This window comes from Dermacentor andersoni, chromosome 10, assembly GCF_023375885.2.
Source record: "Dermacentor andersoni chromosome 10, qqDerAnde1_hic_scaffold, whole genome shotgun sequence".
In the NCBI taxonomy this organism is placed as follows: Eukaryota; Metazoa; Arthropoda; class Arachnida; order Ixodida; family Ixodidae; genus Dermacentor; species Dermacentor andersoni.
In genome coordinates this window covers 98,279,079-98,305,873 of record NC_092823.1, presented here as the reverse complement: position 1 = coordinate 98,305,873, position 26,795 = coordinate 98,279,079, and the positions used below count along the sequence as shown (strand labels likewise).

At 44.8% G+C, this 26,795-nt stretch overlaps 2 protein-coding genes across 7 annotated transcripts in view; one reads left to right on the top strand and one right to left on the bottom strand.

Moving 5' to 3' along the window:
- Positions 1-1,847: 1,847 nt before the first annotated feature.
- LOC126544435 (piggyBac transposable element-derived protein 3-like) lies at positions 1,848-26,755 on the top strand. 5 transcript variants are annotated; one of them, XM_055077652.2, is made up of 10 exons: positions 1,848-4,511; positions 8,894-9,327; positions 11,301-11,556; positions 12,934-12,992; positions 14,907-14,998; positions 15,404-15,591; positions 15,859-15,921; positions 16,243-16,311; positions 16,738-16,790; positions 17,121-21,788. In XM_055077652.2, the coding sequence occupies exons 3-9, from the start codon at positions 11,355-11,357 to the stop codon at positions 16,779-16,781; spliced, it is 717 nt and encodes a 238-aa protein (XP_054933627.1). In that variant the 5' UTR covers positions 1,848-4,511; positions 8,894-9,327; positions 11,301-11,354; the 3' UTR covers positions 16,782-16,790; positions 17,121-21,788. The 5 variants fall into 5 exon arrangements, with proteins under 5 accessions (XP_054933627.1, XP_054933626.1, XP_050047715.2 ...); XM_055077651.2 differs by lacking the exon at positions 17,121-21,788 and adding an exon at positions 24,122-24,209 and having other exon boundaries at positions 1,849-4,511; XM_050191758.3 differs by lacking the exons at positions 14,907-14,998; positions 15,404-15,591; positions 15,859-15,921; ... (1 more) ...; positions 16,738-16,790; positions 17,121-21,788 and adding exons at positions 24,122-24,362; positions 24,873-25,089; positions 25,182-26,755 and having other exon boundaries at positions 1,882-4,511.
- Positions 21,608-26,795, bottom strand: part of LOC126544456 (uncharacterized) — a 53,307-nt gene continuing 48,119 nt past the window's right edge. For both annotated transcript variants that reach the window (XM_055077658.2, XM_055077659.2), the window contains exon 11: positions 21,608-23,909. In XM_055077658.2, the coding sequence (XP_054933633.1) occupies positions 23,817-23,909 (93 nt within the window). In that variant the 3' untranslated portion in view covers positions 21,608-23,816. The remainder of the gene's footprint in view (positions 23,910-26,795) is intronic.

Here is a 26,795-nt window from a genome sequence, read left to right as displayed (position 1 = left end):
CTCTCCTGTCGATCTTGCATTGCTCTTTGTTGAAGTTCTGTGGGCAGAGAAGATTGTAATATACTAGCGTTTCATCTCTTCGTAGGATAAGACAGAAAATCAAGCACATACCCTTGGCCTCAAGCAAATACTATCCCAGCCTTTCAGCATATCGTTTTACTAGGCCATGACTGAAATCAGCGAGACTGCGCTATCAGCCATCTGTGTTCACACAGCCACCCACGGATCCCAGTACACAAGATATGTATAAAATTGCGGCACAATATGCTAATCGTGCAATGGAGTTTCTTGCAACTTGGGAGATAATGCCATTAGCTATTCAGCAATTCTCTGGAGTTTTGTCCATTTCACATGCAAGGAACAAAAAATTTTGATAGCCCATGCCACGCTCAGCGTTTCACACTTAAAGGCACAATCTAGCTTGGCATCTCTTGCTTTTCGTCGTCGCATCGCCACGCTCTCTCTTTATCACAAATTTTTTTACAGCTCCCTAAGCCGCCCGCCTTACGTCACGCCATCATCTTCACGCATGTCACAGCGCACCAGCCATCAACTCCAAGTTTCTCGTCCTCGAACATGAACTGTCACTTTTCAATCATCATTTTTTCCTCGAGCTGCCAAGGACTGGAACGACCTACCCATTAATGTCGCTGCCATCACATGTCATTCACAATTTCTAGAAACTGTTGAAACTTGTATTTCAATGTAACAGCTGCCTTTTCCTATGTTCACATGTTAACCACCCCTTATGTAATACCCCGAATGGGGTCTTTAAGGTAATAAAATGAAATGAAATGGCAAGTGCATTCTGGTATGACTGAAATAAATTGAGGTGAAGCATACAAGACTTTGGGTGCCACTGCCACAGTATGAAAGGCAGGTGGAACGACTTAGGAGCCATGCACTGATGCCATAAATGAAGGACCCCTTTGTTCCATGATGGCCATTTCATATTCCATATTGGCATATTCCATGATGGCCATTTTCTGCCTTTTTAGTTGCAATGGCAGAAGAGCACACCCTGGTTGGTCATATATAATTGCCCCACCTTCTCTATGCTCTGATTGGCCACTGCCTTGCCTACTTTTCACCAGATGGTGTCCGCAGCAGAGCGGCTACCAGATACTCTGCGAATGCCACCAGAACATGTCACTTCATCATGCCCATAGAGAATGATATAAGCTATACGATGCCTATAGTTGGTTTCTCGTCCAGCTAGTGCCTGCACGTAAGCATTCATAGAGGTAAAACTAGTGAATAAAATGCATGTGTATATATCACCAAGTGCGCAGTACATTGTCGGGGACAGCTGGTATGCGTACGTGCTTGCAAACACACATACCATGCGCTTAGTCTGGCCAGCTGTTTTTGAATCCAGGGCTGTGATAACGCGACTCTATTCCAATCCACTTTTTTTTCCTACTCCATCTACAACTTGACTGACATCCTGTTTGCAACATCACCAGCGTCAGCTGGTCGTCAACGGCAGATGACAAGGAACAGAATGATGTGCTGTGCGTTTCTCCATGTTGCTGGACATAAAGTACTGCTGCACATATTTGGCTCCTGCCACTTTAATTTTGTTGTTTACTTTTCCCTTTCTTGTGCCTGAATTCATTGGGCACTGAAGAGAGACAAATTTTTGTAACTGGTTATGCAACGAAACCAAATTATACAATGAAATCTACCTGAACGTCCTCACTGCATCAAATACATTATTAAAGGAATCGTGCACTTGAAGGTACAAAGGGAATAGTTTTTTAGAAAGAGTTTGGAAATTGGCTTACACAGACAATCGTTTTCGACAGTTTCTGCATAATATTTTTTACTGTTTACTTCATTTCCCAACATCGATAGTCCCACATAAACATGCTTCTTTAAGGAGACCCAAATCAAGTTAGAAATATATATGACAGCATACTTACACTATAAAAACATTGAAAGTGTTCAGCAATTGTCTTTCAGTTCATGAGGCAGTAAGGCAGTATAACCAGGGTGCTTGCAAGCATGAGAGAGAACATTAGAGAGGTATGCTCTGTCATGGCATTTCGAATTTAGAGCACGTTAAAATTTTTTATCAACAAAACCTAGTACACAAACAAAATGCATGTAGATACAGAAATTTCGTAGGTGCCAAGTTTTACAGGAATTTTTATTGAAATAAGTCGCACACAATGTATGAATATAATCAACATGGGATGCCTCTGATAGAAGAAACAATGCCACTAGAAGCACGAGTATTGCTGAGGCCTAACTGCATGTGATTAAGCTCCTAACGAAAATCTGGAGTTTGAGGGCAACATTTCCTGCATTTTCGAGCCTTGCAGATAAGTACGGGTTACCCAGGGTCAGCTCACTTAACTCAGATTCTCTGTTGTCTTCACCATGACTGCTGACATATGAGAATCAATGGAGGCAATTGTAGCTCAACAAGTGTGGTACATCGCAAAAGGCAGCAGTGGTGGCTATGAGGCAATGTTTCAGCTGAGGGCAGGGCAGCATTAGGAGCCACAGCGCGAGATGTTTGGTGCACTTGAGCAAGGTGATAATTGATCGCCTGGCTGGAGCCACTGTAGATGTAATAGTGAACCTCAAGCACAATGAACTATGACATTCATGTTCTCCTCTAAGAATACAAAAAAAAAAGAAAAAGCCCGGCGGAACTTCCATCACGATGTTTGTGGATGGAAGGCAAAGACAAGCACTGTGCAGTGCAACTTTGTCTTAATAAAGACTCATGACATAGAGCTGTCGCAGACGGCTGCGGGAGCCCAGTTCGATCGTGTTGACGTCTCGAGCGCTGTCTCGGCTCGACGTGCACAACTCTACCATCATTTGTCTAGACGCGAGTTCACGTAAACGTAGCCAGCGAAGAAAGTTTTTGGAAAGACTGGCCCAACCGTTGCCGAATGCGAGTGGGGGGAAAGAGCAGATCATGAAGACATAGAGAGAGGGTACAAGATCGGCGAGTGGGATCCCTACTATGGGGAACCAGCGCTGGAGTTTTCACGACACCTACAGCGCCGCCCTGGCGGTCAGAACGTTCACAACTCAGCCGCTCCCGCGGACGAAAATTGCTACTGGTAGTGGCGTTGCGTGCGCTGAAAGTCGAAGGAAAACAAAAGGACGCCGACAATACTGTTGCGTATACAAGTGCCGCAACTACGTCGGGATGAGGGAGGATGTATCCTTCTGCGTCTTTCCATCTAAACCCTACGAACAAGAACGGAGGCGGCGTTGGATCCAAGCAGTCAGGCGAGCGGAGTAAGTTCCTGTCTTGTCGCCATGTAAAGCGGTGTCGGGCTGGTTTCTAAATCGAATTTCGCGTGTGTGCTTGGTTTATTCAACAGTGAAGACGGTCAGCCGTGGCAGCCAGTACCAAACAGCAGAATGTGCAGTCGGCATTTCGTCGGAAACAAAATGAGCAATAGCATGCACCATGCGGCATATGTACCAACCATTTTTCCTTCGCAATACCACCGCCAAGCCCCTTCCAATGCCACCGCATGAAGCGAACGATACGAAAAGTAAATATTATCCATTCATTACCAAGAATTATGTGGGAGGGAAGCTGCCTTGTAATACGAGTTGTGTGCGCATACTGCCGGCGCACGCGCGACTAAGCCGCCTATGTGTTTTTTAAAATGCGCACGCGGATGAGGACTCGGCGCTGAGATGCATCCGGTAAATTTATGTAATTAGTGCTAAATGTAGCCAGCGTTGTTACGGATCCAGCAGCGGAGCACTCAAACCCTTGCTTGCGCGAGTCAGCTGATGCGATAAAGCTTTCTTCTCCATTGACTGCTGTGGCGAAGTAACATCTGAATTTTTTATGTCTAGCCAGAGAAATATGGAAAGTCTTCAGGCCAACTAATACTTCCGAAACCATAGCGCAGCACGACCGGAGCTATAGCTGCTAGATTTGCGAGGCAGGCTGCCCCGCACGCATGGCAACGGCGCACGCGCAACCATTAAAGAAACACACGTGCTCGCCGCGACACACTGTGAAATACATATAAAGCTTAAAAAGCTTCTTTCGTCATTTCTTCACTTGATGGCGCTAGCTTCTTTACGAAAACTGTCCACTTGAAGCGGCGCGAAAACGGAAACATACGAACTATAATACGGCCGCGCACGTGTGTGTCGTCTGGTCGAGCGGCTGGGATATGCCTCGTTTCGTCGCCAGGGCGGCGTGCAACACACTCTTTTCGACGCGCCGCCTATCCAGCGCTGGTTCCCCAATTGATTACCGGTGCTGCCATCTCGCGCAAAGCAGCAGAAACTCAAAGTATATGCTATGGCCTCCGAGACTGTGCGTACGATTTCGGAGGCTATGTTCTGCGGTTGTAATCTGCGCCGAGCCATGCCGAGCCACCTTTTGGCACCGTGGACGGAACCGCTTGCTGCCACGATTTGGGCCTTTTCCGTGCCGTAACTGCCACAACCGTGCGAGCAATATGGATAGCATGGTAGTTCCTTCAAGTTGATGACATCACATCGCACTTGCAGCAGTAAGTTTGAGCGCATTTAGTGGTCTGTAGTGAAAGATCCGAGTCGCTACGGCAGAAGTGCTAGAAGAACGGAGATGCCGTCGTGCTGCCGCTTCACGGCGTCGCTATGCAGCCCGTCGCGAGAGCACAGGCTGCAGCAGATGTAAGAGCAGCGAGAAACGGGAGTCAAGGTTACGATCGAAGCAACAGCGCGTCGAAGGAAATAAGTAAAAGCACTACCCGTTATATGCCCGGGATAGCACGTTCGGTAACTGACGAGTTGGCGGCAGCGCACTCGCTACGGGTAGCCCACTCGCCCTCCTCCTCCATAGAGTTACTGCGCTCCTACTCTGTTTTCTGGATTGAATTGGTACGGCTCGCTACGAGCTTGGGCACGCTTTTTCGAGCGCAGATTGGTGTGCGCCTAGTTCCGGCACTGAGCTTTCATAAGGTCTATTCGATTCAGCCAAGTTTCTCTGCACCTTCTGCACCTAGACCCTCGTTTCCCCGAGGTGCAGCAGTGCACCCTGCACTCCCGTGCTCAATTGAACGGGGTGCAAGGCAAGGTGCCGCCGCGGTGCACTGCACCCTTGAACCTTGCAGCGAGTGGATGCAGCCCGGCACCCCCTGAACTTTTTCGTTTGAGGTGCCGTGCACCTTTTTCTGAATCGAACAAACCTTTGGTGTGTGCCTGCTTTGCGCACTGGGCTTTCAACAGGTCGCTCGCTGCTCGCGCTTATATATAAAGGGACGCTAAAGCGAAACAATAAATCAATTATACCAATAAAGCATTGTTTGAGAACCCTGCAGGCAGTCATTTCAAAATAATAGTTTGATTATTAGATATGAAAATGAAGGCAGAAGTATCAGTATTTGAATTTCGCGCTGAAACCCCGGCGCCGGCACGTCAGTGTGACGTCAGGGATTCCAAAGTATGTTTTCGCATTTGGGCCGCGTTGGCTGAGTAAACGTGCTTGCCTTGTTTAATATTTGGTTCCTTTAGAACACAATGTAGTCAGTCTGTGCCACTGTATAATTAAGTTGGCCCTAGATTTCACCAAAATCCATGACGTCATAGCGACCATGTGCGGGAACTTCATGGAGGCGTCGCCACCCGTCTTTCCTTCCTGCACTTTTCCATGTCTTAGCAAGAGATGGTGTTTTTTGTGTCCTAAAAAGGTAATTTACTGATGCAGAAGAAATCATTTTTCTCTTTAGTAGTGAGCGGCAGTTGTGGAAGTGCTGTGCCGCAGACGTACCATTTAAGTAAGCATGCAGGAATGCCGGGAAACATTCTTACAAGCAAAGTGTCAGAAAACTACGCTTTATTTTCCTTTACTTTGTGATGTACCTTCTCACTGCGTTGCCCCGAGCGATGGCTTCTAACAAGTGCAGGAAAGTCTTCATACAGGGTAGCGCTGAGCGATGGTTTCTAACGTAGAAATGAGCCATTGCAGCACGTGTGGCCATTAATTCACTGCCACCACAGCCCACAGCATATAAGGCACGTGCGACTCCAGCAGCAGTGTAGTTACCCTTTAGCCGGCGGAGAGGAGATGGCGCTTCACTTTTTACCAATAACTTTTTATTGTGTGTGAATGCCCGTGATCGGGTCCACAAAGTTCACGCTATGGTTTACTGTCTCCCATTGGAGTTGAGGCTCGCTCTGTTAGCATCCACTAAGTTTGGGATACAGTGGTATTCAATTCAATTCAATTCAATTCTTTATTTGCAGACATAGAATACACAGAAATACCAGAACTGGTTGGACCCATAGCCACAGGCTAGTGTCGGGTCCAATGAAAAATGAATAACAATTGCAAGTACAAAGCAAATAAAATACATCATGTGTATACACATGTTTGTCGCATACCATTAAGTTGCACGAGCGTACACAATGAAATGCGAAACAGTGAAAAGCATCTTATACTATTAAATATTTCTAAGTAATCACAATACACTAGTTAGGAGGATTGCAGGCAAGTTTCTGCATTATTATGAACACACACTATTAATCTAGACAAAATCGAAACACTAAGATATGTTCAGCAGGTGTCAGCGAGTTACTAAATAAAAGAAAGGACATCATTATTGTTACCATTGAAAAGCATTATTGAGGCTAAGCAAGTATTTCTTAAGTACAGATGAAAAATTATTTGCTTGTTTTATTTCTGCTGGTAGTTTATTCCAAATTTTTGACCCTGAAAACTGTAGCAAACGTTGTCCGTAAATATTTTTAGTTGGAGGAAGATTAAAATTACCGCACGTTTGATTTCTGGTCGCACGATAAGATGAGTAAAATATAGAAATATGAAAAGGGAGGTTGTGTTTAACAATGTTGAAGACACACATGGCAATTTTTAATTCGTGTATCTTGTCATACGGCAACACATTCATTCTATTAAATAAAATCAGACTTGGTTTATCGTAACTTGAATGGGTAATTATTCTCAGGGCGCGCTTTTGAAGTTTGCGTACAGGTTCAAGATAAGTTTTGTATGTCGTACCCCATGATTCATTACAATATGTGATATGGCTATGGATGAGTGCAAAATATAAAATACGCAGTGTGTTAGTATCGAGACTATGCCGTGCTTGTGAGAGCGCATAGCATCCTGATGCGAGCTTTTTACAAACTGCGCTTATTTGTTCCTGCCAGTGCAGATTGCTGTCGAAAATCACGCCAAGATATTGAAATGAATTGACTTCGTCTAATGGAAAATCGTTTATTTCTAAATCTAATGATTTAGCAGGAAAGGTATTGTTACGCGTTCGAAATACCACATACTTGGTTTTACTAACGTTAATCGTAAGTTTGTTCATTGAGAACCATTCACTTGCTTTTTTCTGTGGAGACTGTGGAGACTGCGACAGCAAGGCTTGCCACCCCCATTTCGCTTGAACAAAAGTTTTAAGTAAACATAATAATCAACTAACGCGTGAAATCCTCGAAGCAGCGCACATCGCCTAGTCAAAAGACGCATGCGTCGGTAGCCCCTCCTTATCGATTACATCCAAAGAACTGGCATTTTTAGTGGGGGGGATATGATGATTACAGTTATCACCCTTGTTCGGTGCGGCATGTATGATTGACTGTGAATATATGTATGTTTTTTTATTTCTCCTGTTGGTTGGAGCTGTTATATATCCTTCGTTCCAAGCAATAAACTTCAGTTGCAAGTCAGTGCTCGTCCGTGGCGTTCTCCCTGCTGTCCCCGTCAAAAACGCGCTGTTCTGTTTCAAATATGGCTTACCAACTCGCCCAAACGTCCATTTTAATGCAACAGCTACGTTGCTAAATATGTTACGTGCAAATGAGGAGCCAATGTTGTGTTTGAGACAGAGGAGTGCCACCTGAGTATACAGTTGCAAGTGATGCCACAATCAGTAGGTCCATTAGAGGTCCCTACTTTCTCAACTGTTGGCCATCAATATCATCATCATTAGTCACTGCAGTTAGGTCTCATGTTGACCATATTGCAAAAGCAAAGAAGTGATATCGAGGAAGTGACAGCAGCATGGCACAGCTCAGCTGGCAACACAGGCTGTGCAGATCGAAGCAAATGACATTGCTTAGCTCTGGCAATGTAACACCGCCTTTAGCAGCAGGCCATTAATTCCTCGGTCATAGATGTTCACTGGTGCGCTATTATGCTCAGTATGAGCTATAATGTGCAACAGCTTTTCTACACGCTTTTGCATTGTAGTTCATACTGAGCAAAATTTAATACATAACACACTCCATTTAATACATAGCAGGCGATGCTACAAAGGCTAGATAGAGTTTACTCATTGCTCACATTCCTTGACCAAAAAGATTGCATCACATATCAAAGAAAGACAGGTATGTGTCATATAATTGAATGTGAAATTACGTCTCATACTTTTATGTGGCAGAATATGACGTGATTATTACATGGAAGGCGTTGCAGGAACGAGCAGAGCGACACATTTCTGCAAGCAGCAGCCACTGCACGCCGTTCACTCTCGCGACCTAAACATAGTACGTCACATACTGCCAGCACAAACGTGCTCAAATATTAAGTGTTTTGACATTCCACAGGTTGTAGTTGTAACATATGATGTAGTTATTTCGTGGGAAGTGTTGCATATCAAAAGACAACTGTACAAAATGTGCAAACTCAGAGTTATGTTACTGCACTACTTGTTTAGCTTCTGCAACATTGCCTCCTAAGCATGAAACAGAGTATAGTTCCCTTTCTGAGACATGAGTACGTAGTTGTAAACTGACATGGGCAGGCAATTGTTGCTCAGTCTTGGCTCTGCAAACAAGCAGGAGGGGCATTATTATAGAGGACACACTGTGCTCTACTCTGGAAAGCTCACTGACTGACATGTTTACCATTACCAATTTTATTTCTGTGGCGAACGTCCATGTGCAGGCCGTCCCTGTACCACGTGCTCAAGATGCTGCTGCACCTGGGAGAATGCAAGCTGACATGGCTCAGTTTTGACACACCCAGCTAACTAAAGAGGAGCAACGAGAGACCAGCAGCAGGGCTTTGGTACTGTGTCAGTCGTGCCAAGACGCAAACAAACAAAAACGCTAAAACGCAAAAGCAAACAGTGCCGACAGGTACTGGAGGCAACGGAATGCCAGCATCAAAAGCGAGACTGTGAGCAAGTCTCAGAAGGCCACCAATCACTGGCAAATAGCAGCCTGCCATTGGAGCTCTAGTATAGGGACAGTGTGATCCATAAATTCCACTTAGAGAAGACCAATAAGCGCAAGCAGCCCCCTGAGACCACCTGCGGGGACGGAAGCGTGCCCTGGCAAAGCATTCAAGGCACATCTGGCAACACTTGAACTGTTTGCGTAAGTGTTTGTTGCTTTTTGTGCTGTCAAAACAAGACATTGTACAACCACTACACTTCAAACCCTATAGTTCTTAATGGTGTACATGGATCAAGGTAACTTAGAGGGGTATTTTTGTACTGCTGCAGCTGAGTGGTCATGCAGCTACTATAAATACATGTGCACAGATTGCACAGTCCGGCCCGCTCAAATTGGCTAGTAACCAACAAGCTACTATCACATCCAGCTTGCCTGTTTATTTTAGGTCATGGGACCAATGTGTAAAAGTTCTGGTTCCACTGCTCACGACTGGTTGATCGTGGTAATAATATAAGTGGAACATTGGTCAGACTGCTAATGAAGTGCAAGAAGCAATGGCATTGAAATGGAGTAGTTATGCTATTCCAGCCAAGGACACAGAGGTAGGGGAAAGAAATTTAAAAGCAGTACACACTTTGGGCCATGGCAATATCTGGAGCTGGTGGAGCACACTGTCTCCAGGTGTCGTGGATCGAGGTCATGGATGTTACACCACCGACACCTCACTTTTGTTCCCCAGATTATTTGGCTTACGATTATTCGGCCCCTGAAAGTGCATGAAGCAGTGGAAAGGCAGATCCTTGTTCAAGCACAGAAATGTCATACATTTATAGGTTCCCATTGAAATTAATTTAAACGTAGCTTACAAAGCCTGCAATGTGGTCACAGCATGGCAACAGTATTTGTTGCTTTTGGTAAACAATGAGTTAATGGTATATTACTACTCTGTCCACTGCGTATTGAACACCCATACACTTAACAGTGGCTAAGGATGTTTTTTGCCACTCAGGCTCCTGCTGAAATACTCTGCACAATTTGCAGGATGACGATGTGTCACAGCCGCAAATTTTGTTCAACCATATCCACCGAGAAGTGGTATTTCATCACATTGTCTTCATATCCCTGTCTGATGTGAATTGATTCTGTGTAAGACCAACTGCTCCCAGGTTTGATGACGAAGCAGAGAGGACAGAAAGAAAGCCATACAAATGGCATTTGACTCACACTAATGTTTTAATTTGGAATGCTGACATACCACAATTTAAATACCACACCCTTTAAATAACTGAATAGCCCTCACTTACAAATTGCGGAGGCAGAGTAGAGAGGAAAGTCACGCTGTTAATACCACAAAGGCACTGAGAGTGGGCTAATGCCTCAAATGCTACTCCATACTCCTTGTTAAGTGTAATGTGCGGAGCCCACCAATGTCTTTGGTAAAAAATGCCCCTGTCAGAACAGGCATTAAAGTTTCTTTTTTTGTTACCAGTGGGCTCCCACTTTTCACTTTGATACCTCTGCGCATCACTCTGTACTGCTTCCGATACTATTTGTATTACAACATATTTCGTATATTGTATATACAGTGTATATCATCGTATATACAACGTATATACATCGTATTTTACAACGTATATCGTACAACGTACGACAATATTGTAGTACCACTGGGACAAAAGCTGCAGGGTAATAGTGATTGAACTGCCATATAGTACAGCATAGTCAAAACACCACCCCTTGCACTACTAACCCAAATGGAGTTTTGTCATACCGACGCCTTTTGGGGTACCAGAGCGAAGAAATTTTAACCATGCATTCCACCCAGGGACAGAGTAATATACTTGTATATACAGTATATACTCGTATTATCATACTTGCCAATGTTTTCAGAAATTTTCATAAAGGTTATGAATTTTGGCTTGTTCTACAATATTATGAATCTTGACTGAAGTTCTAAGAAAATTAAATCTCATTAGTGAAACAATTTTAAACATGTTGAAAGCTGGAGCAATGTAACATGGAAAAATAAAGTTGTGCAAAAGAAAATTGTGATGCTACGTGCCTCTAACCACCTCCTACTCCTGGTATTAGGGCTTTTAGGAGATTTTTTACAAATTCTAAACCTCGCAGTTTGGCAGGTATGCATTACGCGCATTTTTCTCTTCTCTGTCTAGGACAAAAGGGAGCTGCCTGCACGTTCCAGCCAACATCTGACTGTGCCTGTCACAATGGCAAAATCTGTACAGACGCAGGCCACGATCCCGACCAAGTGCAGTGTGGACGTTGCAGTTGGCACATCGGGAAGCGAAGACAGGGACATGTCCAAGTCGACTCAGACATCACCTGCTGCTGTGAAGATGCACAGAAGGACAGAAACCATACACCTTGGAGATGTTCAGGACAGTGGCTCTAACATGGAAGACTCTCGAGGTGAATATTCATGTTGGTCATAAATGGCCTAACCACTTCATTGGATCCTTCCCAGTTGTTAGCAGGCAGAAGCAACATGACAGAGTACTGGCTGCTTTTGGTTACGGATTGGATTTCAGATTGTTGTCACTACAAATACCTGTATGGGCAAACTTTGTCCACTGCAAGACATATGTCCACATGACAATTTTCAGTCACCACTGTCCTTCTGGTGTGGTGAGCAGATACCGAGTCAGCATATTTAGGTACTTCCCAACGCTTCCAAGGGTTCTACGCCAATGCAGTGAAGATCACTTATAATGCAAGTCACCAAAGTTGTCAATATCTACACCTTAAGCGGTACCACACTGTAACCAAAACAATTTTTCAAAGCCTGCCATATACATGCAAAACAATTAGATGAAGCAGCCCCGTGTATTTGACAATCAAGACATGTGAACAGGATGTTTGTATCCTTTTAAATTTGCAAACACAGTAAGTTTAATGCCCAAGGTCTGGCTTATACAGGCTGTCTGCATGGAACAGACACAATAACGCAGGAGAGGAACGCATTTCCTTTCCACACAGCAACTGAAAAGCTGGAGAGCGACAACCTGCAGTGCATGCTGCTGACAAACGACCGCAACAGAGCATGGCCTCCGAGGTTGGGCCACACCCGAGCTCGGAGGCTATGAGTAGTGGCATGCGCGCAGGTTTCTCCATCACCTAGGCAACCCCCAGACGTCTGCAGTTTCTGCCATGGTTCTGCAAAGTGTCTTGTACTATGCGACTTACAGAGCGAGTTGCCACTGAGACAAACACAATTTTTTTCCCCTTCCTTCTTGTCCGTTCTGCATTGCCATTGTCACTTTCCCCCCGCTGTCAGTGCACTCTGTCTGGGATTTCCCAGCAGTCACATTATGACTGGCATTTCATCTTGCATGGCTGCACTGTAAGTTGTCTGTGTACGCAGCATGTGCTGTGCGAGGGGTAAATGGAAGTCCAAAAGCACAGTGTTATATCTGCTCATGCACTGTTAAGCAGTTACGTTATAAGCAGTCTGAGCTGTGCAGATGCAGTAGTAAATAAGATGTTTATGTTTTTGTTCTGCACCTTAAACAAATGCCAATGAGACTGTGGGACTATTTCCAGGAGTTTTGTCGTGGATGCGAATTGTCTACAGAAAGCTTTCGCAAATAGGCTGGTTGGGGACCGGTATGATGACGAGTTCAGTGAACCATAAGTTGTCAATATTGGCAGCTTCAGGCTTTGTGAAAATATCTGGAAAACTCACTGCTACTTTTGGGTTAATTTTAGGTGTGATATTGTAGATGTGCTTGGTATAGGATCAAGTCAGTGTCTTTCCTATTATAGTTTTGGACTTTTGTGGCATTCCAGGGGTGCCCAATGTGGATTGGAGTACTGGATTTGCCACTTTGGACAGTAAAGTAGATCGGGTAAGTACTACCCAAGTTGGCGGGGTGAGATTTCTCGCAGGAGAGTCACCGACTGGTTATTAAGAGCATTCCAGAACTAGAGTGAGGTCATGCTTAGACTTTGGTTGAGTTCTGCATTTTATCACAGTTATGTGTATTTGAAGTTGCTCGGTGGTCAAAGCCACATGGTTGTGCATGTTGGCGAATGTCGTCACGATGCTATGAAGTTCAGGGGCCATATTCTTGGCTGGTTACTTTTGGGCTTAGCACTTTCAGTTTAGTGCGACATGGTGCCTGGCAAGGCGCGTTTCACTGGGACGGTGGATGTTCTGCCTGCTGGCAAGCCAGTCAGCGTGAAATCTTGGAAACTGATAAATTTATGAGTTTCCAGATTTCACATGTAACCTTGAGTGAACCAAGATGGCAGCTTAAGTTTCATTACGCAGCAAATTTCTGCTATATGCAAGCCTTTCGCAGTTTCTGCTGCTATGTGTTCAAACACACTTGGTACACCCCAGCAGCAGTCACTCAATGAACACCTGCCCTCTCTTCTGTGGCTTCCTAGTTCATGTGTGCAATTCCTTGGCTGATGTCTGATTACAACTACTTTCTTAATAATTATTTGGCACCCCTATCCTAACCCTGCTGACATACAGTGAATTGAATGGGCTTTCATGGACAAAAAGAAAGTCAAATCTGTAATGTGTGATGAGTAATAAAATTTGCTCCCAACAATTCTTGCAGCTTTTAAGTAGTGGGGGTAAGCTCCCCGGTTTCGGTGGCAGTAGAGTTACTGTATATGCTTACCTCTGGTAGCCTATACAGTAACTCTAGGTGGCAGAGGTAATTAGCGCCATCTATGTAGCGGGCGAACCCGAAAATCCGTTTCCCTTGCATGGCCTCGTAGATCGTCGCGCGCACGCGCGCCGATCCAGGTGGCCGAGCCCTTCCCCCCGTCCAACTAAAACCCCTTAAACTTCGTAAAGTAGCGACACTCTCCTCCTCCGCCTTCACTCCTCCTCGTTTCTCCTCTCTTTCACGCTCTCTCCTTGACCATGGCGCCGCCTACACTGCTCGAGCGTAGCAACGGCGCCAACATGCGCTCCTCGCCACTCCGTAGACGCTTCTCGAGCAAAAATGGCGCTGATGCTCGGCGCGAGGGCCCACGTGGGGGGTGACAGCGAGGTATCTGCGAACGGCGGTGTCAGCAGCGCAGGAGACGGCTGTTCAGTCGTGTTGGGTGCAGAAGTTTCGGGATGGAGGTCCGGCTGCGCGACCGGGGTAGAGGCCGAGGGGTCGGCTCCTGCTGCAGGTAGAGGAGCAGGCACTCGTCGAGAAGCAGCAAACTACCAACTTCTTAAATAGACGGAGGTAGGATCGTGAACATAGACGCCTCATGATGGAGTCATTGCAGGGGTCCCAGGAGCCTACAGCGCCGACGACAATGGCGTCCACAGTTACACGCTGATATCTTTGCGCTAGATGTAACCGCACAGGCTCGTATTTGGCAATAGCGACGCGACGCGGCGTAGGCCTCGACCAGAGCGCGCGAGGAGGAGGCGGCATTCTTCAAAGCGTGGCACTACTTTACGAAGTTTAAGGGGTTAATTACGTCCAACTCCTCTCCCCACGCCCTCCCTCGTAACCCCTCGCAACTCTCACCTTCGACTGTGTACGCGCCCGCGCCGCTGTGCCGTCCCCGCCGGCCCGGCGCCAGCTTAGTTCGCTACGTAACGCTTCATTTTCGTTATCTACTGTCATCGAGATGCGTGCACGGCGCCGGCGGCACCGCGCCAATTTAGCGCGCTACATGAAGTTGCATGTTTCGCTATCTGTTATTATCGGGAAACGTGCGCTGCGTGTGTTTGATGGCATGGTCAGTTTCGTGGCCCTCGGTAACTGTGCTAGCGCTCCGCGATGTTTCGCCCGTTCCAGGACTGCACTCACCGCACGTGCATTGTGCAATGGTGCAAGAATACCTCGAGAACGGGGCATGCAAGGTTCTTCCGGGTGCCTAAAGACAGCAGGTGAGTGGGCTGTTGGCTTCCCGGCTTTCATTTGTGCTAATTAGTGTGCGCAGTCATACATAGCCGTTCTGGAGTGAGGCAACAGTTAATTGCAAATATGGCTGATTTGAGAAGAACAAATATGTTGCAGTAACACCGTTATACCAAAAAGCAACGAACACAAACCACTTGAGCCATACTGTATAGTTTCACCTTTGCGTCTCTTATATAAACATGTGGTTGGGTGTGTGCTTTGTATTTGTCTCCTGCTGAAAATTAGCTATCGTTTAAAAATGCATTTCTGAGCCTCAAGGTAGGTATATCACAACTTGTACTGTGCCGAGACGATGAAACGAGTTTTTATGCATGATCCGACTGCGCACTTTATCACGTTGGAATTTATGCTTTTCACTTACATTTCTTCAGGATGGAAGCGTTTCTCAAGTACTCTGGGAGGCAGGACCTCATGGGTTTGCCCAGGCGGAAGGTCAGCAACTACAGAATCTGTTCGGCGCACTTCACGGATGGAGACTTCTTGGACCCGGCGGGACGCAGGCTCATTTGGTCAGCCGTGCCGACCGTGAAAGTGCCGTTTGAGCTGTTCGAGTCAAAAGGTAGGTCCAGGTTTAAACTTTTTTAGCTAGACTACGTGGGCCTTACCTTACACTCTACATTAAATAGCACAGCTTTCTCGCACCATTGTCTTTTCATCAACTGGAAAAAGTGTCGGCCTGCTTTGAAAGTGCACTTCTTTTTTTGGCATTCACTATGTGATGAATATGTACTCTTCACTTTGGAAACTCTATAGAAAGAATAACTCTATTTTCATCTTTGCAGGCATACATTTAGTTTCCCTTAATAGCACTTCAATTCGATTTCAGGTTGCGGAGTTAGCCCTGGGCAAATCGACCTATCTCTGCCAGGCCTGCCTGTGAATCATCAAGGTAGGCTGCATTTAACTTGTTGATTACTTAACAGTTGTAAAAATGCATGACGTATTCTAGCTTAACTGTTAAAAAGCAACAATTTATTTGGAGCATTATATATCGACATTAAGAAAATAACTCAACATGCGTCCTAAATTCAGAGCCCTTCATTCTCCAAGTATTTCAACACAAACGAAGCTGGTGACATGTGCAATTATTCTGGCAAGCAGCACATTTTGCACTTGCCACTGTTAATCGCCTGTGTTTGCTGTTGCTTATGCAATAACTGCTGTGTGAAAATGTCGCTCGATAGCTGAGCTTCTGTATAACTTCACCCAGATGGCGCTGCCAGCCCTGCGCCCCTGCGGGAGCGGACACCTGAGCCAGGACCGTCTGGACTATGCAGAGGTGGGCACATTGTTGCAGCACATTACATAGCATAAAGATTTGTTAACTTTAACAAACAGTTGTAATCCACGAAACAACCCAGTGTGGGTCCTAAATTCAGAGCTTGTCGTACATGCAAGCATTGTGACGCATGACATAGTAAAATAAAATGTATAAAGTATTTGAAAAGACGGAAACGAAAATGGCGATCCCAACACGAGCATTAGACCTCGCATTGCATGTTCCCTTTTTGTTTCTGTCTTTTCAAACACTTTTTACCTGTTTCCATGCCTCAGCAACAAGACAACGTCAGCACAGGGCAGATGCATGTAATGCAGTCAACCTGTACTCTTATTCTGGCAATTTTATAAACGCATAGTGTAAGCTTAGGCGTAAGACCTGTTTTTGGGAAGCCTTATCATCATGTGTCCTAATTGCTTTTTACAGCTACACCAGCTACTGGTGCAACACTGCAACAAGACGTCGCCTAGTTACTCAACGTAAGTTTACTCCATAAGGCAGTGCGCATGTATGTGCTAGAGTCTCGCAGACAAACATCACCAGTAATATAATACAAGCTCCCCGTTATTGTAGTCAAGGCAGTGAAGTGATGTTTACATTGATATTGCACCTGTAAGATACCCCTAGACTCCCACATCGTCAATTATGAATGCTTTTCCCTAAACGTTTTCCATACTGTCCATTACTAATTGCTGTCTTATGACATAAGTTGAGCGAGACCCACAGAATAAGAGCTATTTCATACAAATAAAGTGTGTTTTGACTTCTATAACACTGCACATTATAACAACGATGCAGTACTCTTGTAGGTACACGTTCATTGCGTGGGCGGAAGGAAAGGCTGTTCAGGCCTGACACGGGGAGAATTCTGAAGAAGTGGAAAGCAGACGCTCGCAGGTACTAGAGAGCCTTGTCACGGTTGCAAAAGCGTAAGAGTCCTCGTAGGGTTACTAAAAGGGATGCCATGGAAACCCTAAGGTCGTGCCCGACTCCAGAGTCTTACAAGCTCGTAAACAGTCAGGTCCTGCTCCATGGTCGCAAAATGAAGGGAAGGAGGTGGCCACAGAAAATGAAAGAGTTTGCCCTGAGCACATTCTTTCGTAGCCCGGTGGCATACACGCACCTTTCCAAAGTGCTTGCTTTGCCAACCTCGAGGTCTCTTCGGAAGTGGCTGTCAGAAGTGCCAATGACAACCGGAATTATTCCTAAAATAATTGGTGTACTTAAAGAAGCAACCACTGATTGGCATTTACTGGATCGGGCTGGTGTCATCATGTTTGATTAAATGTCTCTTCGACAAAACTTGCAGTGTGATATCAAAAACGATATTGTCATTGGCTTTTCAGGCAATGGCTCTGAAAGGACACCGAGTGTGGCAAACCAAGCCTTTGTAGTCCTCCTTTCTGGAATTTCTAAACCATAGGTGCAGCCTTTGGCTTTTGACGTGGCACGAACCAAACTGTATGCTCCTTACATCAGGAGGCTGCTATTTGCCTTAATTGAACAGCTAAGCTCAATTCAGCTGTTTGTTAAGGCTGTGGTGTGCGATCAGGGGAGAAGTAATGTTACACTTTCAGAGCAGTTAAACGTAACTCCAGATGAACCAATCTTTGAAGTGGGTGGTCACAAAGTTTATTTTCTATTTGACACTCCACACCTTATGAAGTGCACCAGAAATAACCTGCGTGCCCCTCACAAACTTGCCATTGGCACAGATGCTATTGAATGGAAACACATTGTGGAGTTATATAAGAGCTCTGATCCAATTGGAATGAAATTGGCTAGGAAACTGACAGATGATCATATACATACAAGGGGCCTTTCAACAGTATGAAGGTAAAGTTCGGCACCGAGGTACCGAACGAGTCAGTGTCTGTGGCATTGACTGTCATGATTACTCTGGGGAAAATGGATGGGACTGCCAAGTCTACAGCAGAGTTTATTGATAGAATTGACAAGCTATTTGACTGTCTCAACAGCAAAAGCATCACTGCCAGGCCTGGCAAGATGGACTATGCCATCAGTGCTGATGCTGGTCATGGGGAGTTTTTGCAGGAGGCATTCAAATGGATAAAATGCTGGAGATTTGACAGCCCCAGACAGCGCCACACAATTCGTGGCTGGCTTGTCACCATCCAGGCTGTCCTATTGCTGTGGAAAGACCTCTGCCAAAATTTTGACTTCACTTTTCTCCTGACACGCCATTTGCAGCAGGACTCTCTTCAGAATCTTTTTGGTGCTGTGAGAAGGAATCTTGGCTGTAATGAACATCCTCATGTGTTTCAGTTCATTGCTGCTCTGAAACACATTTCTTTTGGGAAACTAGGCAACCTGTTGTCTCGTGGGAACTGTGAAATCGGAGACACCTATTTGATGACCAAAGTAATGGATGGTGGTACTGCTGCACCACCACTCATTGCTGAAGAGGCGGAGGTACCAAGTTCCTGCGACACATCAGGTGGTGACCTTCTAGATGCCGAAGAGCAGAATGCACTGTACTGCTTTGCGGCTCACCTCGTGCAGCAATTTCTTAAAAAACGTCCTGCGGAGTGTGTTTGCAGCCTTTTTTAAGACACGAGGAGGAGGCACTAGTAGGTTCCCATCAGTTTATGGCCATGCTTCAGGCTCATGTTAAGCCAGGAGGACTCTTTGCTGGCCTGACACAGCCTTCCGAACGTCTCTTTGGGGCGGTTAAGAACATAGGGAAAGATTTTCTAGAAAACATTCGTGTTGTAGCTCATGTACCTCGTGTTGTACATGTGTTAGAGAAAAAACTGTGCGACAGCCTTTCCCAGGCACTGTGTTGCTCCACAAGCTGTCGTACTGACTTCCTCCAACAGTTTTGTCGGGCGAGGCTGCTGCTTCATATATGGCACATAAATCGAGTTCTGCGTAAACAGCAGGAAAAAAGATCGTCATCAAAAAGAAAATTGCAATAACTGTAAAACTAAATGTTCATAATATATGTGTTCTCCTGAAACATTTTCTGTGCCTACAGGATAAAGGGAACAATTTCTCATTATTATGTCATTGAGGTTCTCATTTTACGTCCCTTATTTGATCAGCAGCCTCAATCATAATGCACTGTCATGGGCTTTGGCTGAAATTGCAGCTGATTGTTTCATATTTTTGATCTGTGGTTGTTCCACCATTTTCATAGGTTCCTCATATTCGAAGTTGTACTAATTCAGTTATCGCAACATGTCTTACCTGTAGTAGACTATGAAATATGCAGAACATAAAATCAGAATTTCTGGTTTCTCTTTGCCGTCAGCTGTGGTAATTATTGCTGTAGAAGACGCGTCAGTGATGGCGTGAGAATTTTTTTTATCTGCATTTAAATGGCCATGTTGTACTATGACATTTCCATGCCACTTTCTGTGTCCTCAAATGAACTGTATGTCGCAATTGCACTTGTTTGCCTAGCCCATGACACTGCTCTAAAACACCATAGCTATTCAATACTGCAGTGGCTAATGTGAGCACTTGTTCTGCGTTTGGTGTGTTACCTTCACGTGAAATCATGTAGCTCATAATTGTGCGGTGATGTTGTTGCCCTGAGGTTCTTTAACATGCATCTGTGTTCACACAGAAGCAAATAAATTATTAAATGCTATTAAATGTGAAGTACACAAGCATTCTTGCATGACGTGCCCAGTGAAACGCGGCCACTGAGGCTGGGATTTAACCAGCAACCTTGCACTCAACACCGCAACGCCAGAGCCACTCAGCTACCATGACGAGTTGATGTAGAAGCATCTCATTTTACATTCGGCTTACATTGCATTGTGCCATGAGCAGCTGAACACCTTCACGTTTGAGCCACTGCAGTCGGTTCCTTCTAGAAAATCTTTTTCTGTGTTGCAAGTGTTCTGCGCATTTCATAATTTGGTCTGTGTGGATGTGGCTTGGCACAGAAAGACAGAGGCCAATAGACAAAGGATGGCGATAAAGGCTTATTGGTAATTCATCTTGGGAAGAGTTAAATGGAGCGAAAGACCCTAGGACATAAGACTGTGCGCGTACACGAGCACAGCTTTATGCATGTGTATGTTCCACGAGTCCCCAGACGTCGTCGTGCCTTGACTGTGCTGCACTTTGCTCTTACCAGTAGACAAAGCTCACAAATAGATGTTCCTCCTCATTAAAAAAATTAAATAATGTGGTTTCACATCCCAAAAGCACCACCTCATTTCGAGGCATGCCATAGTGGGGGGACTCCGGATTAATTTTGACCACCAGGGAATCTTTAATGTGCTCCCGATGCATGGGACATGGGTGTTTTCGCATTTCACCCCCATCGAAATGTGGCCGCCATGACCGGAATTCGATCCCGCTACCTCGTGCTTTGCAGCCCAACAACATAGCCGCTAAGCAACCATGACGGGTTATTCCTCCTCATTGTCATCTGCTATTCGACTAGTGTTTTTCTGTGCCAAGTCTCATTCTGCAACTTCAGAATCTCGCCCAGCTTACCATTCCGTTGCCAGTCATTTTTCTGTGTGTCATCATTCTATAAGCATACTAACAGCTGAAAAATTACTGTTCATGTTTATGTATTATCTAAGTAATTGCTGATGGGAAAAAACGCGTGAAGAACCTTCATGTGTAGGCATGATACGCTTTTTTTCTTGAAAGCATGAGCATTGAAAGTGTCCTGTATGAAGATTTTTGCAGTTTGTATTTATTACACAAAGGAGCGCCGAGTTACAAGGTATGACTTAGTGCCGTCAGTGACCTAATTTTACTGCTAAGGATTGCATTCGTGGTGAAAGTTGTCTTGGCTTATTTCACCGGGCCTTTGATGGATGAATAGGCTTTTCTGCCAAGGTTTTCTATGTGCTCCTACAAAAGCCGACTACCTTCTGCTACCCGTTGCCATAGTTACTCAAGTAGTGGCCAAGTGCAAAATAATGTGTATTTACATTTTTCGTACAATGTTATTTTTGTTCTGCCATGTCTGCTTTTTCATTTTGTTCTGTAGTAATTAACATGTCGCGCATTTCATATACTTTTGTGCAGCTATACAAGTAATTAATTTAGTTTTTTTTTTGGTATGACTGTCAATAAAAAAACTTGGCTTTTCATTGTATTATTTAGGTATCTCAGTGCATGCCATTGTTTTTAAAATTTGCCATTGCCAGTGAATTTTCGCTTCCTTTAGTTGTCATGACTATGTCATACACATCTTCCAGTTTTATGCAATATCTTAGAGCATATATCAGAAGCTCGTCTACATTTCGGTCTTGAGGCTGTTATATAAAGGTCTTTTTTTGTTTATGTGTGTGTGTACATGAAACGGCCTTCGTGTTTTCGAGCGCTTTTTTTTTTGTTACTTCACTGTCTGAACTTTTGTGTTTAGTACTCTTGTATATGTCATGCACCTTTCACTTTTGTTCATTTTTTGAGCGTGTATCACACCACGTTATAAGAAAAATCTTTTCGGAAACGAAGTCAATAAAGCGAGACCAAAGATCTATTGTGTTGGAAGTGGAATTTTTTTTTATGACCCGGCACATGGTTGTACAATATAAGTATGGGCAAGACTGCGTGCATGCCAACGCATAGCCCACGGCGCACCACGCGCCAGCTCGCAAGCAATGCCAATGCGCTGCGTAGCGCGCGCATTGCTTGCGAGCTGGCGCGTGGTGCGCCGTAGCAAGCGCGCGATAAAAAAAAAAAAAAACGCGCCGCTTACAGGTAAAAATAAAGAAAAAAAAAGTACGCGGGGCGCGCGGCATGGGAGAAAGGGGGAAAGAGAGCGGAGCGGTTTGGCATAATAAAAAAAAGAAAAACGTTTGGGAGAGGCGGCGCCGCACGGCTGCTGTTCGTGTTGCCATGACAACGTAAACAATCGTGTGCGCCGCCATTTTGCTTCTGCGTCGCCCGGCGTTTAGGGCCGTAACTGAAGGGGAACTTGGCGCTAGCGTCGAAAGAGCGTCTGCTCGAAAACAGCCAATGGCAGCCATGCAGAGATTCACCCCCCTGATTTAAGCATGGATCGTTCATTCTCTTGAACCATTTTATGTAGGAAAAAATTTAATAGGAGTTATTATCCAGTGGCTGCCAATGGCCTATACCAAAACCCACTAGGTTGGACACATATTAAAGGGGTGCTGACATGATAGTTTTGTCTGTTCGTTTCTTGTGTTAAAAGTCCTAGACCTTTACTCCCTAGAAATAATAGTGACAAGTCTCGGAGCATTGTCAATAATTTAATATACATAAAAGCTTTTATGCAGCCAGTTTCTGCATCGTTTCCCAGGAGGATAATGTGTTGCGACGTCGTGACACAATGTGTGGTCACGTGGGAGCAGGACATAGCGACCTTTCGACACTCGCTTTGGGGCTCGCTCAGTCGTCCACATTGCTGCAACTCATTGTGAGGGCTGATGTAGCAGCCTAGCACACGACCGAGTGAGCCGGAGTGAGGGTCAAAATGTCGCAATGTCCTGCTCCTACATGCCCACATACTGTGTCGTGACGTCGCAACAGTGTCCTCATGCCAAACAAAACCAGAACTTGCTGTACAAAACCTGTTACACTAAATTATTTACAGCACTCGAAGGCTTGTCATTATTTTCTTGGGTTTAAAGCTCAAGGACCTTCATTTAACGCAATTAAATGAGAGTCGAAACTATAATGAGAGTACCCCCTTCAAGGAAAATGAATGCAAAATAAGAAAGCAAAATAAAATGGCAATAAAAACAATAGCAAGAATACAGAACACTATCATTCCACGAAGACCTAGCATTAATTGTTAAAATAATATTATGTAGCTGAATGTGTAGGCAATGTGATGCAAAATCAAAAACAGTTCGCTGCTTTGGAACATAGAATCACATTTTTTGTTTTGTTTTATAAGTTAAGCTGCAAGAAGTCTCACTCGCGCTCAATGTTATGGGTAGTAGACATCACTGAAGTAATTGCAGCAAGCCTGTAAATCTGGCAACCAGGGATATTTTTAATTACCAACATTCAAATTGCCTCATAGCAGGAGCACTGTTGCTGCACTACCCAGCTACAAGATGAGACAGCTATGACATCAATCGCGTAGTACACGGCATGCTGGAAGCTGTCCCAGTGGTACCCTTTACCTTCGAGATATGTGAAAATGTCTCACAGCTGCCCACAGCATGCACTGCGCACGTGAACTATCGAGCAGGCGCGGCAATTTGGGTCATTTGCCGAATCTGGGTTCTAAATTGCTTTCAGTGAGCTGCAATGACAGTGCTTCTTCCAGTTGTGCAAAACACGCTCCTTTCTGCGAGCTGTTTGTGAGGCACCTATTTTGACGTCATACACAAAATCTTGCACTGGTTCTTCTGTATTGCTATGACATCACTTCATGCATTATTTAAGCAGTGCAATATTTTGGTGTAGTGAGCCTCAAGATGTGTTTAGATTTTCTCGGAACTTCAGCATCATTCTCTGTTATGGCATTATACAATGGTGCTCAGCAACTTGTGGGAGCTCGCATCTTGAGAGGTGTCCCATTAAGGGTTCTAGGTGTGGTCCCTAGGCATTCCTTGTCCAAACACAGATGGCCTTGTTGTAGAGCATCCACTTCTGCTTTGGGAGGTAGACGAGAGCTGCCACTGGGTGCAATACGTAGTATGAGACACTCCCTGCCTGGTGCTATGTCATTATGGAACTTCAATGCAAAGAAAGAGGTCTTTCTTATTCTTAACCCGAGGGTGTCTCGACATAATAGGCACTTTGGGATGCCACAGGGGACATTGCCACCATGGGTGCAGCCCAGACTTTACCGCATCTCATCATTTACAAATTGCGTCTTATCTCTCTCTAGGTTGAAAACAACCGTCCTGCTGACTGCGGTGGGCTGAGGTCAGTGGCTGCAGGATGCGCTGCAGTCATGCAAGGGGACAGTGCTGCACAATACAACCAGAGAGGCGGTGTTGATGTCAAGTCCACATGGCGAAAGATCTCATGCAAATCGACACAGGCCGATATATGGACTCTGCAGTCCTTCTGCTGCTCGCAGTTAGAAGACGCCGAAGACTGCCACGATGCCTCGATGCCAAGCAAAGGTGCATGCTCATGCATTTGAATATCACCGACAACTTGTGTAATCTCCCTAGGCCCAGCAGTGAAACATCTGTCCACTATATTAGACAACAGAAAGTTGGGCACCACAGCTATAGAAACAGCACAGATGCCGTGGAATAAAAATTTCCTGGCTAGCACAGGAACCTGTGCTGACATCTGTATATCAGGGTTGAAGCACGCTTGCTTTCCACCAAATCAGGAGCTTTCCAAATGGCGAAATTTAGTGTCAGCTCATTTTGAGACACTCGTTGCAGATTTACAAGTACTCAAGCATGTGACAAAGTGTTCTTATGTATTTTTTAGTGTTTGTGATCATAGAAAGATTGTCTTTTTATGTAGTTTGCATATTTTGTATGTCCAATACCTTGGATCTCAACCACAACAAAACCTTTAAGAAGACACATGCTCTTCGTTTCATTTCAGTAAAAAGCCGAGATGGTTGTTTGTGTTTTCAGAAATAATAGCTATATATGGGTGTACTTTTTTTGTAGGAAATGGGCTCTGTCTCAGCGACATGACAGCTGACAGGATTTTGGAGAGGATCGAACAAGAAAGCACTTCAGACTTGGACCGCTCTAACAGTGAAGAAGACTGCATAGGGGACATCTTCACTCCGTCAGTGCCGCTTGACGACTCAAGCTCTGAAGACAAAGAGTCATCAGATGAGGATACCCATTTGGAGTCCGAGAAAACCCAGATGCCATACAGGTGAGAAAAAAAAAAATACAGGTGGAAATGTGTACTCGTACTTTCGAAGTAAATAATTTAAACATTTTCTACATTGTGCTATTTTATTTCAGGTCTAATACCTCTTCAATGGGATTATTTCAGCCATTCGTGGATAACCAAAACCGCAGAGAGTGGTCTCCATATGACTATTTCAAAGAGTATGTTCCGGATGAGCTGTTCTGCATGATGGCGGAGGCTATGAATACATGTCACATTGTTCAGACTGGAAAGAGCCTGAAGACATCAAGTGAAGAACTGAAAATTTTTTTTGGCATTTCGATCACCATGTCGTGCCTTGGATACCCACAAATTAGAATGTACTGGCAGAAAAAAACAAGGGTACCTATCATAGCAGACAAAATGCGGAGAACTCGGTACTTCCAGCTACGATTGAGACTAAAGGTTGTGAACGAGCTTGACATGCTCCAAGAAAAAAAGGAGAAGGACAAACTCTGGAGAATTCGGCCTTTTGTATCAAAAATTTGGAATGGGTGCCTTCAGCTTCCCCGAGAAGAGTGTTTGATTATCAACGAGCAAGTGATCCCATTCAGCGGAAGGATGCAGCTCAAACACTTAATGCCTCACAAATCCAATCCTGAAGGCCTAACGAATTTTGTCCTTGCAACACCAGATGGCCTGATCTTAGACTTTGAAATATATGTGGGAAAAAAGTCCACCTTGTTTCAGGGGAGTTCAGGCATTGCCGAGTCAGCCGTGTTGAGACTATCAAACTCTCTCACTTCAGGAACAAAGCTTTTTTTTAATAAGTATTTCACCTCCGGTCCATTGCTTGATAAGCTGGCAGAGAAGGGAATTTTCGGCACTGGCCTCTTAATGGACAGTCGTGTTCCGAAATGCGTGAAGTTCTCCAGCGAAAGTACACTAAAAGCAAAGGGACAGGGAATGTCAGAAATGATGGTCCGAGATGATGGGAAACAAATCTTAGTCCGCTGGTATGATAACAAAGCTGTCACCTTGATGTCCTCCATCCATGGCAAGCAGGCTGAAGACAGCTGCCTCAAGTCGTACTCCAAGGAGAAAAAATGTGTAGGTGTGGCCATGCCAAACATAGTACAGCTGTACAATTCTAACATGAGACGTGTAGATATGGCTTGTCGCATGATCAGCCGTTACCGAATGAAGGCCAGGGTGAAGAAGTGGACTATCAGGTGCTTTTTCCACCTCATTGACATGGCCTTGAGTAACTCGTGGTTACTTTACAGAAGAGACATGTGCAGCCAACAGAAACGAGCAAAGGATATACTTAAATTCCGCTTATCAGTGGCAGAGGCTCTTATGACCAAAGCAGAGGAGGGGACCTCCAAGAGCGACAGTGACACAGATGGGCAACCAGCCACAAAACGGGCTTCCCCGCCTCCTCTTCAAGCCACATTGAAGGGCATAGACCACTTGCCACGATTGGCTGATGTGCCAAATGCTTCACGCTGCAGAATGAAAGGCTGCAACATGAAAACAAAGTTTTTCTGTGTGAAGTGCAAACTGTTCTACTGCATCACGAAGGAGCGGCGGTGCTTTGAAAAGGTGCACTCCTTGCTGACAATTCATCCCTCACCGTCATAAACTCTCAAGTTTGCCATTTATTTGTGTTGTGTGCGTGCGTATATATATATATATATATATGTATATATATATATATATATATATATATATATATATATATATAT

Excerpts from the sequence above, each read along its gene's own strand:
- LOC126544435 (XM_050191758.3), top strand. The coding sequence starts at position 11,355 with ATGGCAAAATCTGTACAGACGCAGGCCACGATCCCGACCAAGTGCAGT. Across the intron at positions 12,993-24,121 it reads TGGACAGTAAAGTAGATCGG|GTTGAAAACAACCGTCCTGC; the intron begins GTAAGTACTACC and ends ATCTCTCTCTAG. Across the intron at positions 25,090-25,181 it reads AAAACCCAGATGCCATACAG|GTCTAATACCTCTTCAATGG; the intron begins GTGAGAAAAAAA and ends ATTTTATTTCAG.